Source organism: Sus scrofa, chromosome 3 (assembly GCF_054392235.1).
Source record: "Sus scrofa isolate SSC_HxYL_T2T_F1_AM1 chromosome 3, Sscrofa_HxYL_maternal_Yorkshire_Landrace_v2.0, whole genome shotgun sequence".
In the NCBI taxonomy this organism is placed as follows: domain Eukaryota; kingdom Metazoa; phylum Chordata; class Mammalia; order Artiodactyla; family Suidae; genus Sus; species Sus scrofa.
In genome coordinates this window covers 53,955,551-53,971,088 of record NC_139385.1, presented here as the reverse complement: position 1 = coordinate 53,971,088, position 15,538 = coordinate 53,955,551, and the positions used below count along the sequence as shown (strand labels likewise).

The following is a 15,538-nucleotide window of genomic DNA, read 5'->3' as shown; positions in this document are numbered from 1 at the left end:
CACACCCTCACACCATGCACAAAAAGAAACTCAAAATGGCTGAAAGACTTAAATATATGACAGGACACCATCAAACTCCTAGAAGAAAACATAGGCAAAACACTCTCTGACATCAACATCATGAATATTTTCTCAGGTCAGTCTCCCAAAGCAATAGAAATTAGAGCAAAAATAAATCCATGGGACCTCATCAAACTGAAAAGCTTTTGCACAGCAAAGGAAACCAAAAAGAAAACAAAAAGACAACTTACAGAATGGGAGAAAATAGTTTCAAATGATGCAACTGACAAGGGCTTAATCTCTAGAATATATAAGCAACTTATACAATTCAACAGCAAAAAAAACAATCAATCAATGGAAAAATGGGCAAAAGACCTGAATAGACATTTCTCCAAAGAAGATATACAGATGGCCAACAAACACATGAAAAATGCTCAACATCGCTGATTATAAGAGAAATGCAAATCAAAACCACCATGAGATACCACCTCACACCAGTCAGAATGGCCATCATTAATAAATCCACAAATAACAAGTGCTGGAGGGTTTGTGGAGAAAAGGGCACCCTCCTGCACTGCTGGTGGGAATGTAAACTGGTACAGCCACTATGGAGAACAGTTTGGAGATACCTTAGAAATCTACACATAGAACTTCCATATGACCCCACAATCCCACTCTTGGGCATCTATCCAGACAAAACTCTACTTAAAAGAGACACGTGCACCCGCATGTTCATTGCAGCACTATTCACAATAGCCAGGACATGGAAACAACCCAAATGTCCATCGACAGATGATTGGATTCGGAAGAGGTGGTATATATACACAATGGAATACTACTCAGCCATAAAAAAGGATGACATAATGCCATTTGCAGCAACATGGATGGAACTAGAGACTCTCATACTGAGTGAAATGAGCCAGAAAGACAAAGACAAATACCATATGATATCACTTATAACTGGAATCTAATATCCAGCACAAATGAACATCTCCTCAGAAAAGAAACTCATGGACTTGGAGAAGAGACTTGTGGCTGCCTGATGGGAGGGGGAGGGAGTGGGAGGGATCGGGAGCTTGGGCTTATCAGACACAACTTAGAATAAATTTACAAGGAGATCCTGCTGAATAGCATTGAGAACTATGTCTAGATACTCATGTTGCAACAGAACAAAGGGTGAGGGAAAAAATGTAATTTTAATGTATACATGTAAGGATAACCTGACCCCCTTGCTGTGCAGTGGGAAAATAAAAAAATTATTAAAAAAAAAGAATAAAGTCCTTTAAATCATAAAAAAAAAAAAAGAAAGAAACAGTGGGGAAGAACAAGGTGGAGACTGGAGCAATGAGTTCTCAAGCAGGTTATCGAACAACAGAGTGGTCAGGAGCACTGAGCAGAGAGAACTCAGGCTCCCCACTTCTTAGGGAGCAGCTAGGTATTTAGAGAAAGGGGTAGTTTCTGTTTTTAGCAATTCTATTTTTAGCACAGATTTTTGATAGAGTAAGAAACAGGGAAGATACCAGTTATGTTTAACATTTCTCCAGCTATTTTTGTCTTGAAGCTTTGTGTTTCATTTTGTCTTGAAGCTTTGTGTTTCATTTTGTATTTTTGTCTTGAAGCTTTTCATTTCATTTTGTACATTGTGTATCAACACTTTGATAGGGATCACATTAAATCTGGAGATTGCTTTGGGTAGTATGGCCATTTTTAACAATACTAATTCTTCCAATTCAGGAACATGGATATCTATCTTTCCATTTCTGTGAATCCTCTTTAATTTCCTAGATTAAATTTTTTATCATTTTATTTTCAGGGCCACACCCACGGCATATGGAAGTTCCCTTAATAGGGGTCAAATCAGAGCTCAGATGCTGGTCTATACCACAGCTCATGGCCACACAGGATCCTTAGGCCACTGAGCAAGGCCAGGGATCAAACCCATGTCCTCATGGATACTAGTCAGGTTTGTTACTACTGAGCCCCGACAGGAACTCCCTAGATTAATGTTTTATAGTTCTTAGCATATAAGTCTTCCAAAGGTCTGCTCCTTGATCAGGTTTATTCATAGGTATTTAATTTTGGGGGGTGCAATTTTAAAAGGTATTTTTTAATATTCTTTTTCTTATATTTCATTGTTAGTATACAGAAACACAACCAATTTCTGAATGTTAATCTTGTATCCTGCTACTTTGCTGAATTCGTTTATCAGTTCAAGTAGTTTTTGTGTGGAGTCCTTAGGGTTTTCTATAGATTGTATTATGTCAGCTGTATATAGTGACAATTTTATCTTGGAGACATCTGTTTCATTGTTTGTTTTTTCAGAGGAATTTGATCTTTTCATCAGGAGTGGTTCCTCTGCTTCTTCATTTTACTTTTATTTCTCTTGACATATGAGTTTAGGAGAAACATCATCTACTGTGGGCTATTTTTATATGGGAACATTCCTGTGTAGCTTGTGCTAATTTTAATTTTTTTTTTTTTTTTTTTTTTTTTTTTTTTTTTTTTTTTTTTTTTTGGTGAGAGTTCTTTTTTACTATGGATACCTGCCACCTCTTTCTTCACTGGCCATTGTTCCCTTAATAGGAGATGTGACTGATGTTTTGGTGACTAGAGTTTGTACTGGATATTTAGTTGAGGCCTCCTCTTTGTTCCTTGGCTGTCACTTCAGGGACAGAGTCTACTCCCTAGTTGTTGGAATAGAAGCCCTCAGATCTGTTTCTGAGGTGCAGTGTGAAGTAGGAAGGATTGGAGTGCTGCCATTGGGAGAAGAGACACTGAGTATTCCTCTGCCAGAGCTGTTCCCCATGAGTGTGCTTTGTTGTGTCACCTTTCACCCATTGTTTGGGCTTCAAAGTACACTGTTGTTTGCACTACCCTGGCCTCTCAACTGTGAAAATGCCAGCAATTGGCCCTAGTCTCTCAGGTATTCTCACAAGGCCAGCGGAGCAGATCCACTGAAGTCACGTCCCAGGACTACAACAGTTGCACACTTGAGCCCACTGTGAGAGCTATGGAGGCAGCTCAGACCCTGGCCTGGCCTGGCCTGGCCCCCATGTGCACAGGCCCACAAAGTGCAAGTTTCTAAGGCCAGACTGGTTCCAGCTGTGGAAGCACCCATTGTCCATTTGGATGTCTCACATGTGCTGAATTTAAAGAGCTAGTGGCAGAAGTATAGTATATGTGGCTTACTCAACTGTAGGGCGAGATTTCAGCCCTACTTCCTAAGTCATGTGGCCCTGGGGCTCATCTCTGGATTCAGCTCTACCTCTGTGTGTGGGCAACCCACTGGCATCTGCTCCTGGGGCCTGCCAAAGGGGCTCTTGGCATGGGAACTGGCCACTATGATGGCTGGAAAGCAGGAGCTGCCCAGGCGGGAACCAGCCAATGCAGTGGTAGAAGCATATGAGCCCAGAGCCCGTGGAGACAGCAGACTAGTGCACAGAGAAAGAGGGAACTAGGGCAGCTCTGCTCTTGTGCACCACTTAGCAATAGTGCTTTACTTCTATGACAGGCCCGGGCTTCTAACATGAACTTATGGTTGTGGCCATTCCACACTCCAGCCCCTTCAAGCTGTTTCTACACAGCCAACACCAGTCCTCCCCCCCGCCTCCCCGTCTATTTATAGTTGCAATATTTTACAATATTACACAAGATATTGCAACTATAAATAATGCTGTGAAAAAGTCACATCATGTGTATAAAAATGCAAGTGATACTGAATCTTAGAAATGTTTTTGCTGTGTCAATAGATATGTATATAGTTTAAATACTGCCAATTCCCCTCTGAAAGGCTTCTACCATTCTGCATTTCTACAAAGATATGAAAATGTGTTTCCTCACAGCCTCACTAATGCAGAGTATTGTCAAGCTTTTGCATTTTTATCAAGCTGAATGTCAAGCTGCATTTTTGTCAAGATGAGTGAGAAATGGAATCAGTGTAGTTATAATTTGTATTTTTCTTATGAATGAAGCCTTTTCACTCATTTATACCTCTTTTGGTATAAACTGTCTGATCATGTCTTTTGTCCATTTTTCTATAGGACATCTGATATTTTCCCCTTGATTTTTAAGAGTTCTTATAAAGTGGGGATATTAACCCATCACCTGTGAAAGATGTTGACTTATATGCTGATATATACTTTTCTTCCAATCATTTGTCTTTTGATATTACTTATTGTATTTCTTGCCACGTGAAAGGTTTTTCTTTTAACTTTTGTATGCTAAACTTTGTCTTTAATTGCCTCTGAATTTTAAACCAGCAAAGCTGCTCAGGCCTGGGGAAAATGACCTTGTGGTGACCTTTCATTTCCTGAGGCAAGGGGGGGACATACCCAGTCATAGATAGACAGGGTATTTGTCAGGCTCTGTTGATTAGAGAAACTGAGAAACAATGGTCAAAGGGGTAGTGCCCTAAAATGAATCACTTTGTTGTACAGCAGAAATTTACCTCAACATTGTAAATCAATTTTACTTCAATAAAACTTTTTAAAATGAAGGGGGGAAAGTGCCCTGGCCCAGATGTAAAGCTGGGTGCTCCAGATCCTTAGTTCCTAACTAGAGGACCCTAGGGAGGGTTGTGGCTCAAGGCCACAAGTCTATGGGCTAAATTGGTGTGGCATGTATGCCCAGCTAATGGGCCTTGGAGCGCAGGGATGTGTCCAAGGCCCATTCAGTCAGCTTTTGGGGAAGGCCAGTGTGGGGTGTGGGGATCTCATATGGCTTTGCAAGACTTTAGAGATGAAGGCCATTGTAATATTGCTCTCCTTCTGCAGGACCAGAGTCCAGAACAAAGTATACAGTGACTCTCTCATGTCTCCCAAGAGACTGAATACCTGGGGGTTCTTGACAGATGAGTGAATGAGGTATGCAACCAGGTATGCAATTGTGTAAAGAAGCAATTTATTAAAACAAAAGCTGTAACCTATAGAGAAGGACTGCTGTTTAAGAAGTGATAGACAAACTAATGAATGCTGAAAGAAAGCAACATTTTCCCCTCCATTCCACTTCAAGAAAGCAGAGCATTTCCTAGTGATTTCTGCCATCTTCACACTCATAGGGAAAGGAAAGGAAAAGTCAGGACACACCCTTATGGCATAGTTCTTGGCCAGATATATATCTGGGGTATCCAGAAGGCAGTTGTATGGACTGAATTTCCTTCACCCTAGGGGTTGAAGCCCCAATCCTCCAGTACGTGGATATAGGGCTTATAAGAAGATAATTAAGATTAAATAGTATCATAAGGCTGGGGCCATAATCTAAATCTAATAGGGCTAGCATCCTTATAAGAGTAAGAGACACCAGCACTCATGCTCTCGCTCCAGCACATGTGCAAAAGAAAGGCTCCAGGAGGACACAGCAAGAAGGCAGCCACTGGCCAGCCACAGACAGAGGCTTCAATCGAAAATAACCCTGCTGATACTTTGATGTTGGACTTCCTGTCTCCAGAACTGAGAAAATAAGTTCCTGTTGCTTAAGCCATCCAGTCTCTGATTTTGTTATGGCAGCCTTAGCAAAATTTAGTACAATTTTGCTACTGAGAATAACATTTAAAAATATGTAATGCCTTGGAACTGGTTGATAGGTAGAGGCTGGAAGAGGTTTGAGGCACTTGTTGTAAAAAAGCCTGGATTGCCTAGAAGACAGTGTTGGTAGGAATATAAGAACATTTCAAGCTGGGAGTTCCCTGAGGGCCTAGTGGTTAGAGACTTGGCAATGTCAATGCTGTGGCTCCAGTTCAATTCCTGGCCTGGGAACTTCCGCAGGCCACGGGTGCAGCCAAAAAAAAAAAAAGTGATCACGGTGTTGTTTCAAAAATGAGAAATATGTTACTGGAAACTGGAGGAAAGGAAAGACAGTCCTTTTTATAACATGGAAAAGATTCTGGCCAGTGTTTCACTATTTTGTGGAAGGCAGAAATTTAGCTGAGATTTAAGCAAGGTGTTAGAGGTGCAACGAAGTTTTTCCTCCCCCTCCTTTTGGTACAATGTGAGAGCAGAGATAAATTGAGGGAACCATTAAGCAAAAGTGAACCAAAATTTGGAAAATTCCCTGCCTATCCTTGTTGTAAAAAATGAGAAAGCATTATCTGGAAAGACTACTTCTGTGTGGCTAGCCACTATTTGAAAGAGATTAGTTTGGAGCCAATGAACCACCTCAGTGACACAGATGGGACAAAATGAAGGCAGACTGACAGACTTCTGGTATTCTGCAAGAGGGAGATATGAGCTAACTAACTATCTGACTACAACTATGTTATCCATTAAGAGGAAAGAATGACCCCAAAGGTGAAACAGAGATCAATCAGCAGGCCTGCCATTTCCAAAACAGGCCCAGAAAGTTAAAAACTGGGCAGCCAGAATGTCTACTCCATGGTTCCAGTGGGCCAGGTATCACTGCTACCACTCCAGTGAGACCAGAAGATGGGGCTGCCACCCCTGGGGCAGCAGATACAGCCAAAGATTACTCTCAAGCTTTAAAAACCAGAAGAATTTGCCTTGCAATGTTTTAAACTTGCTTGGGGCCCATCAAGCTTTTTTTCCACTTTTAGAATGGGAATGTGAATTCTGTGCCTGTCCCATCATTTTACTTTGTAAGCAAATAACTTGTCTGGTTCACAGGTTCACAGCTGGAAAGTAATTGTGCCAAAGGATGAAACATACCTCTTTTACACCTTTTTTCACACTTTTACAAAGGACGAAATTATCTCATTTACACTCGATTTAGATGAGATTTTTGAATGTAGAAGTAATGTTAGAATGGGTTAAGACCTTTGCAGCTGTTAAGATGAATGTATTTTGTATGCGAAGAACATAAATTTTGGGGGTCCAGAAGGCTGAGTTGTTAAGGACTGAACTGTTCCCCTAAATTCACATTTTGAAGCCATAACCTACAATGTGACTTCTATCTGATGACAGGGCCTTTAAAAGGTAAATATTATGAGGTCATAGGGTTGGGCCCTAACCCAATAGCCAAAGGTATGTCTTCAGAAGAGAGGGAGATACCAGGAAAGCACGCCCACAGGGGGAAAAAGGCCATTTCAGGACACTGCAAGAATGTGGTCATCTGCCAGCCAGAGGAGAGACATCAATAAAAAACAAACTGCTTACACACTGATCTTGAACTTCTCAACAACCATGAGAAAATAAAGGTTTGTTCTTTAAGCCACCATGTCTGCAATATTTTGTTATTATGGAAGCCCTAGAAAATTAAAACACATTGCTTGTAAATCAACCATACTTCAATAAAATTTAAAAGACAAACAAAAAACACATTGTTGGTACAGAAAATAAACCATAAATCAACTATCTTATGATCACTGAAAGATGCAACATTGTTTTTCCTCTACTGCATTTAAAGGGAGTAGAATATTTCCTACTGATTTCTGCCATCTACACACTCATGGGGAAAGAAAAGGAAACGTCAAGAGAACAACTCTTGTGGCAGGAGGTGATGGCCAGACTTGGTTCTCCTGTGTCTGTGGAGGTGAGACTTCTGGCTAAAGCCACGACCACACTCCCTGCATATGTATGGCTTCTCTCCTGAATGGGTCCGTTGGTGTCTGATGAGGGCTGACTTGAAGCCAAAGCCACGACCACACTCATCACAGACACATGGCTTCTCTCCTGACCATGTCCTCTGGTCAGAGGTGAGGTTCTTCTGACTAAGTCTTTGCTCACATACTCTATACACATCAGCCTTCTCTCCTGAGTGTGTCTTCTGGTGTCTGGTGAGGAGTGACTTGAAGCCAAAGGTATGTCCACACTCAGGACACAGGTAAGGCTTCTCCCCTGTGTGCGTCCTCTGGTGCCTGATAAGGGTGACCTTCTGACCAAAGCCACGCCCACACTCAGGGCACACGTAAGGCTTCTCCCCTGTGTGCGTCCTCTGGTGGCCCATGAGGGAGACTTTCTGGCTAAAGCCACGCCCGCACTCAGAACACAGGTAAGGCTTCTCCCCTGTGTGTGTCCTCTGGTGTCTGATGAGGGTGACCTTCTGGCGAAAGCTATGCCCACACTCGGCACAGACATAAGGCTTCTCCCCTGAGTGTGTGACTTGGTGACTGATGAGCAGTGACTGCTGTCTAAAGCCACGCCCACACTCAAGGCACAAGAAGGGCCTCTCACCTGAATGTGAACTACGGTGCTGGAGGAGTGATGCCTTCTGACAAAAGCCTCTTCCACACTCTGGACACACAAAGGGCTTCTCTTCCAAGTGTGTCCTCTGGTGCAGGATGAGAGCGATCTTCTGGCGAAAGCCTCGCCCACACTCCTGACATACAAAGGGCCTCTCCCCAGAGTGTATCCTTTTATGGTTAGTTAGGGAGGACGTATACCTAAAGTGCTGACCACATTCCCTGCACATGTAGGGCTTCTCCCCTGAGTGTTTCCTCTGGTGTATGGTGAGGGAGGACTTCCGGCCAAAGCCTCGCCCACACTCCCTACAACTATATGGCTTCTCACCTGTGTGTGTCCTCTGGTGCTTAATGAGATCTGATCTCTGGCAGAAGCTTCTGCCACATTCAGGGCACATATGATGTTTCTGAAGGCTAAAGAGGCTTGACTTTGTGCTAAATCCTAGTCTGTATTTTTCAGATACGACTGCTCCACATTCTGAGACATCTGCCTCTGTCAACACTGCATCTGCCTCCTCAGGGCTCAACCCCTGGTCTAGCCCTCTACTGCTGTTGCCTTCCTTGTCTACTGGCTGATGTTGAGATGGGCTGAAGAACACCCCTGAAGTCCCACTTAGCTGCAGTCTCCCAAGAACAGTGCCAGAGCCTTCTCTTTCTCCATCTTCTGCTTTGTCACTCAAGCAGCTTGGAGCTTCTAGTAGGAGGTGGCTTCCTGCAGATGAACATGAGAAGATCTGGGGGGAATGACTGCACAGCACATATTGATGGAAGAACTTTGGACTGGAAAAGGTCACTGGGCAGGAGAGACAGGGCTGAAATTCTGTTCTTGGTTCTGCTGGAGAGAAAGCTTTGGTCAGTATCACTGCAGGTACCTTATCCAACAGTTATTACTCAGATGCTCATATTCCCTTCACAGACCTACCTTCCATCACATAGCGACACATTAATGCCTTTTTTTTTTTTTTTTTTTTTTTTTTTTAGGGCTGTACCTAGGGCATAATGAAGTTCGCAGGCTAGGGGTCAAACCAGAGTTATAGCTGCAGGCCTATGCCGCAGCTCACAGTAAAATGCCAGATCCTTAACCCACTGAGTGAGGCCAGGGATCAAACCCGCATCCTTGTGGATACTAGTTAGATTCTTTTCTGCTGAGCCACAAGGGGAACTCCTACATCAATGCATATCCTTTTGCAATACACAATGAGCCAGATCTAAATTTCAACCCAGCTAAAGAGTTTAAGAAAGCATCACAGGGGAGTTCCCATTGTGGCACAATTGAAACAAATCTGACTAGCATCCATGAGGATTCAGGTTCGATCCCTGGCCTTGCTCAGTTGGTCAGGGAGCCAGCATTGCTGTGAGCTGTGGTGTGGGTCACAGAGGCAGCTCAGATCCTGAGATGCTGTGGCTGTAGCCAACAGCTGTAGCTGCAATCCAATTCGATCCCTAGCCTGGGAACTTCCATATGCTGTGCATGCAGCACCCCCACCACCACCAAAAAAAGAAAAAAAAAATCACAGGCATGTGTAGCCCTATAAATTGCTACCATTAAAGTTATACATTTCCCCCTAATAAATATAATTTTTATATATTTTATACTCAATGAATTTATTACATTTATAGTTGTACAATGATCATCACAATCAAATATAATATAATCTTACAAGCCACGGTCATTAACACTGATATAAACAGTATCGACAAATATATGCATTTATTGATATAGCTACATCATTTACTACAAATTTCTATTGGGACGTCCTACAAAAAAGGATGGAGTCAAAAAAAGGGAGTCACTCCACCCAAAGGTGGCATGGTAGAGGCAGTATAAGAGGAGAGTTGAGAGCTCCATTTGAGAAATGACCTGGAAGGGGTTTCCTCCATCCAAAACAAATATTTCCTAGAGGATAACATGCTGGGTTCTCTATCATGGCACACAGAACCAACAGTGAAACACAGAGTCACAGTCTAAGCCTGCAACCTCTTGAAGGATTTTGGCTCCTGATGACCCCAATCAACCCAGGATCTGCTTTTCTAAGTGTTGTCATTTTGGGGGTTTTGTTTGTTTATTTTTACAAATTGTTGTAAATGGGAAATTTTCTACCCAAAATATTGCTAGCAGACATCATATTTGTATCCCCTTTTCCACTGTACTGCTTCTGTTCACCTTAAGCTGCTGAAAAATACCATGAACTATAAACTCAATATACCAGGCCTTGGCAGGCCTACCTGACTCACCAAACATGAGATGTGTTTTATAAACACTCTACAAAAGTGGTCAGCAAAGTACAATTAACCACAGGTTTTGTGAATAGAGTCTGTTGGACCACAGCCACACTCGATCTTTCTGTACTGTTTATGGCAGTTTTCACATACAACAGCAAAGGTGAGTGCTTGCAACACAGAAGGTAAAGACTACAACACCTAAAACGTTTACAATATGGCCCTTTAGAGAAAATTACTCATCCCATCTGGTCAAAGATGCTAGCTACCAATACTAACAAGAAGAGCTTCCAGGAAACCCCTTCCTCCATTTGCTCCTCAGCAAGCCATCCAGTAAACTTAGTCTGTGTCCTCTCTCATCCCTTCCTCAGTGCTTTCCCCTCTCTCTCTGTATATGTGTGTAAGTGTTGCTAGATCTAGAGGCTCCTGAGAAATGACCCTGATAATCATCCACAAGTGCTGGCCCTGCTGGACTTCCACTGGGAAAGTGCACGTCCTTTCAGTCTTGGTATACAGATCTGGCCATCAGGGGTCCCACCATGGTTGGTCTCTCAGCATTGAATGTGCTCTAGTTCAGCTCACTGAACTCTCAGGGAATTTCTTTTGTTAAGCTTGGCTGCCCACATGTTCAGAACTTGTGGCGGGTGTGTGCATTTCTGACCAGCAGTTTCCAATACTTGGCTGTAATTCTAAGGTTCTGACAGCTGAGCTTTCAGCATTTTGCTCTTATATCCTTGTCTGTGATGTGATGGGAAGAGAAAAGCACCCACTGCCTTCACCTTGGCATGATTATATTCCCAGCTGGGTTACAAGATCTAAGGTTAGCAGGAAACTACATATCATTACGGATGCCCTGTTCAGTGTCTTCTGTATTAAATATAGTGATGGGTTTAAATACAGCTAACACTGCCCTTCTGGGAGGCAAAGCCTCTAATCAGACTGTTCATTCATCATCATTTTTGTGCCTCTAACAATGTGGCAAAGTTTAGCTAAAAGCAATTAAGAATGACAATATCCACTTTGGGAAACCCCAAACCTTAACACACTTTTCAACATCCAGAACTTCCTTAATAAAAGGAAAAATAAAATTTTACCAAGGTAATACTTTTCAGTTAATCATAAAATTTTCCAGAATGTAGAAAAAAAATGAATTTATACTCTGTTACAGTCTATAGCTGTTCTTGTACCAATTGATTTTTCAGACCAATAAGTGCTTCAATAATTGTACATGAACTCACATGTTCCAAAGGAAAAGGAAAAAACATCCATTCCTAATGGCTCCTCAAAGAAAGTTTTCCTTTTGCAGCTGCAATTGTAAAGAATAAATGTATAGCAGTGAGTTAAATGAACGACTATAGCCACTGGAGTACAAGGAAGAAAGAGAAAATGATAGTGCTCACCTCCTCTCATGAAAACACCAAAATCACAACTAACTGCTGAACAACCATCAACAAAAAAGATTGGAACCTACCAAAAAAGGTATGTTACATCCAAAGACAAGAAGGCACAATGACATGGTAGGAGGGGCACTTGCGCAATACAATCAAATCCCACACCTACCAAGGTGGCAATTCACAAACTGAAAAATAATTGTATCACAGATGTTCTCCCACAGGAGTGAGAGTTAAGAGACCCACGTCAGCAGTTTCTGTTGTGGCACAGCAGTAACAAGTCCGACTAGTATCCATGAGGATTTGGGTTCAATCCCTGGCCTCACTCAGTGGGTTGAGGATCTGGTGTTGCTGTGAGCCATGGTGTAGGGTGCAGACATGGCTGTGACTGTGGTGTAGATTGGCAGCTGTAACTCTGATTCAACCCCTAGCCTGGGAACTTCCATATCCCACTAGTTAAGCCCTAAAAAGCAGAAAACAAACAAACAAAAAAAAAGATGAGACTCTCCAGCCTGGGGGTCTAGCATCAGGAAGGGGAATCCCCAGAGAGTTTGCCACTCAAGGCCAGCAGGGCTTGAGCACAGGAACTCCAAAAGACTGGGAAAAACAGAGACTCCACTGATGGAGGGTGCACCTTGGGCTTCATGTGCACTAGGACTCAGGGCAAAGCAACAACTCCATGGAAGCCTGAGCCAGATCTACCTGTGGGTCTTGGAGGGACACCTGGGGAGGCAGGGGTGACCTGTGACTCACTTTCAGGACAAGGATACTGGCCACGGGGACCTGGCCATATTCACAAGCATGAGCCCTCCCAAATATTACCATTTTGGCACTGGGACCTGGCCTCACCCAACAGCCTGCAGGAACCAGTGCTGGGACACCTGAGGCCAAACAATAGGGTTTGATAGACTGTGTAACATCACTCTGAACCCAAAGCCACCTCAACTCTAAACACACCCTTTGACAAAGCCCTGCCCATCTGAAGGCAATGTCCAGCTCTACCTACCAGTGGACAAGCACCAGTCCCTCCTAAAAGGAAGGCTGCACAAAGCCCCTGACGCAACTCACCCACCAAGGGATAGACACCAGAAGCAAGAGGACTGAATTCCTGCAGCCTGTATAAGAGAGACCATAAATGCAGAAAATTAGAGAAAATGCGATGGCAGAGAAATATGTTCCAGATGAAGAACAAGATAAAACCCTAGAGGAACAACTAAGTGAAGTGGAGATAGGCAATCTACCCAAAAAAAGAATTCAGAGTAATGACAGTAAAGATGATCCAAAGTCTTGGGAAAAGAGTGGAGGTACAGACCAAGAAGATACAAGGAATATTTAACAAAATGAAAAGTACACTAGAAGGATTAAATAGTGGAATAAATGAGACATAAGAACTAAATAAATGAGGTGGAAGACAGACCAGTAAAAATCACTGCTCCAGAACAGAATAAACAAAAAAGAATGAAAAGAAATGAGGGTCTAAGAGATATCTATGACAATATTAAACATACCAATATTTGCATTACAGGGGTCCCAGAACAAGAAAAGAGAAAGAAAAGGTCTGAGAAAATATTTGATGAGATAATAGCAAAAAACCTCCCTAATATGGAAAAGAAAACACTCAGGTACAGAAAGCACAGAGCATCTCATACAGGATATCCAAGGAGGAACACACCAAGACACATAATCGAACTGCCACAAATCAAAGCCAAGGAGAAAATATAAAAGCAACAAATAAGATAAAAGGAAATACCCATAAGATTATATCAGCTGATTTTTCTGTAGAAACTCTGCAGGTCAGAAGGGAAAAACACAATATATTTCAAGTAGTGAAGGGGAAAAACCTACAACCAAGAATACTCTATGCATCAAGGCTCTTATTCAAATTCAACAGAGAAATCAAAAGCTCTACAGACAAGCAAAAGGTAAGAGAACTCAGCAGCACCAAACCAGCTTTACAGCAAATGCTAAAGGAACTTCTCTAGGTGGAAAAGAAAAGGACACAACTAGAAACAAAATTATGAAAAGGAAAACTCACCATATGTACATAGACTGCTATGAAAACTTCATGGTAAGAGAAAACCAGAAATCTACAACCGATACACACACACAAAAAGAAAAAGCAATCCAAAATAATCATTAAGTCACAAGAGAAAAGAGGAAAGGAAGAAAAAAGACCTACAAAAACAAATCTAAAGCAATTAACAAAACAGCAATAAAAACATACATATCAATAATTACCTTAAATGTAAATGGAAAATGCTCCAACCAAAAGAAACAGACTGGCTGAATGGATTTCCCTCCCTGGCCCCCACTAAAAAAAAAAAAAAACAAAAAAACAAAACAGTATACATGCTGTGTGCAACAGACCCACCTCAGATCTAGGGAAAGTGAGGGAATGGGAAAAGGTATTCTGAGAAAATGGAAATCAAAAGAAAGATGGAGTTGCAATATTCATATCAGACAAAAGACTTTAAAATAAAGACTGTTACTAGAGATAAAGGACACTATATAATGATCAAGGATTGACACAAGAAGAAGATATTAGGTAAATATATGCACCCAACATAGGAGCAAATGCTAACAGCCATAAAAAGAGAAATGAACTGTAACAGAATAATGGCAGGGGCTTTAACACACCCACTTAAACAAATGGACAGATCATCGAAACAGAAAATTAATAACGAAACACAGGCCTTAAGTGACAATTAGACCAGATGGACTTAATATTTATAGAACATTCTACCCAAAAGCAGAATGCACATTGTTTTCAAGTGCACATGGAACATTCTTCAGGGTGGATCACATCCTGGGCCACAAAGCAATTGGTAAATTTAAGAAAACTGAAATCAGGAGTTCCCGTCGTGGCGCAGTGGTTAACGAATCCGACTAGGAACCATGAGGTTGTGGGTTCGGTCCCTGCCCTTGCTCAGTGGGTTAACGATCCGGCGTTGCCGAGAGCTGTGGTGTAGGTTGCAGACGCGGCTCGGATCCTGCGTTGCTGTGGCTCTGGCGTAGGCCGGTGGCTACAGCTCCGATTCAACCCCTAGCCTGGGAACCTCCATATGCCGCGGGAGCAGCCCAAGAAATAGCAACAACAACAACAACAACAAAAAGACCAAAAAGAAAAAAAAAAAGAAAAAAAAAAGAAAACTGAAATCATATCAAGCATCTTTTCCAACCACAACATTCTGAGATTAGAAATCAACTACAGGAGATCCCACTATGGTACAACGAGATCTACCATGTCTCTGCAGCAACAGGGATGTGAATTTGATCCCCAGATTGACAGAGTGGGTTAAGGATCCAGCAGTGCCACAGGTGTGGTATAGGTCATAAGTCCAGCTCGGATTCAAACCCTGGCCCAGGAGTTCCATATGCCATGGGGTGGCCAAAAAAGAAAAAAAGAAGTCAACTATAAGAAGAAAAAAAAAGTGTAAAACACAAAAATGTGGAGGCTAAACAATGTTATTAAACAACCAATAGATCACCAAAGAAATCAAAGAGGAAATCAAAAAATACCTAGAGACAAATGATAAGAAAAATGTGACAATACAAAACCTACGGGAAGCAGCAAAAACTGTTCCAAGAGGGAAGTTTAGAAGTACAATATTACCTCAAGAAACAAAAAAATCTCAAATAAACAACCTTACCTTACAACTAAAGGAACTAGAGAAAGAACAAACAAAACCCAAAGTTAATAGAAGGAAAGAAATTACAAAGATCTGAGCAGAAATAAATGAGATAGAGATGAAGAAAATGGAAAAGATCAATGAAACTAAAAGTTGGCTCTGTGAAA

At 41.9% G+C, this 15,538-nt stretch overlaps 1 protein-coding gene across 48 annotated transcripts in view; it reads right to left on the bottom strand.

Annotated features, from left to right (window-relative positions):
- Positions 1–4,877: 4,877 nt before the first annotated feature.
- The window catches only part of ZNF169 (zinc finger protein 169), a 103,876-nt gene continuing 93,215 nt past the window's right edge, over positions 4,878–15,538 (bottom strand). For 23 of the 48 annotated variants that reach the window (XM_085018421.1, XM_085018399.1, XM_085018420.1 and 20 more), the window contains one exon: positions 4,878–8,963. Coding sequence is in view for 40 of the 48 variants with exons in the window: in XM_085018399.1 (XP_084874525.1) it covers positions 7,420–8,963 (1,544 nt within the window). In the remaining 8 variants the exon portion in view is untranslated. Of the gene's footprint in view, positions 8,967–11,589; positions 11,658–15,538 lie in introns of all 48 variants that reach the window. The other 25 variants (XM_085018384.1, XM_085018422.1, XM_021087008.2 and 22 more) reach the window with 3 other exon arrangements.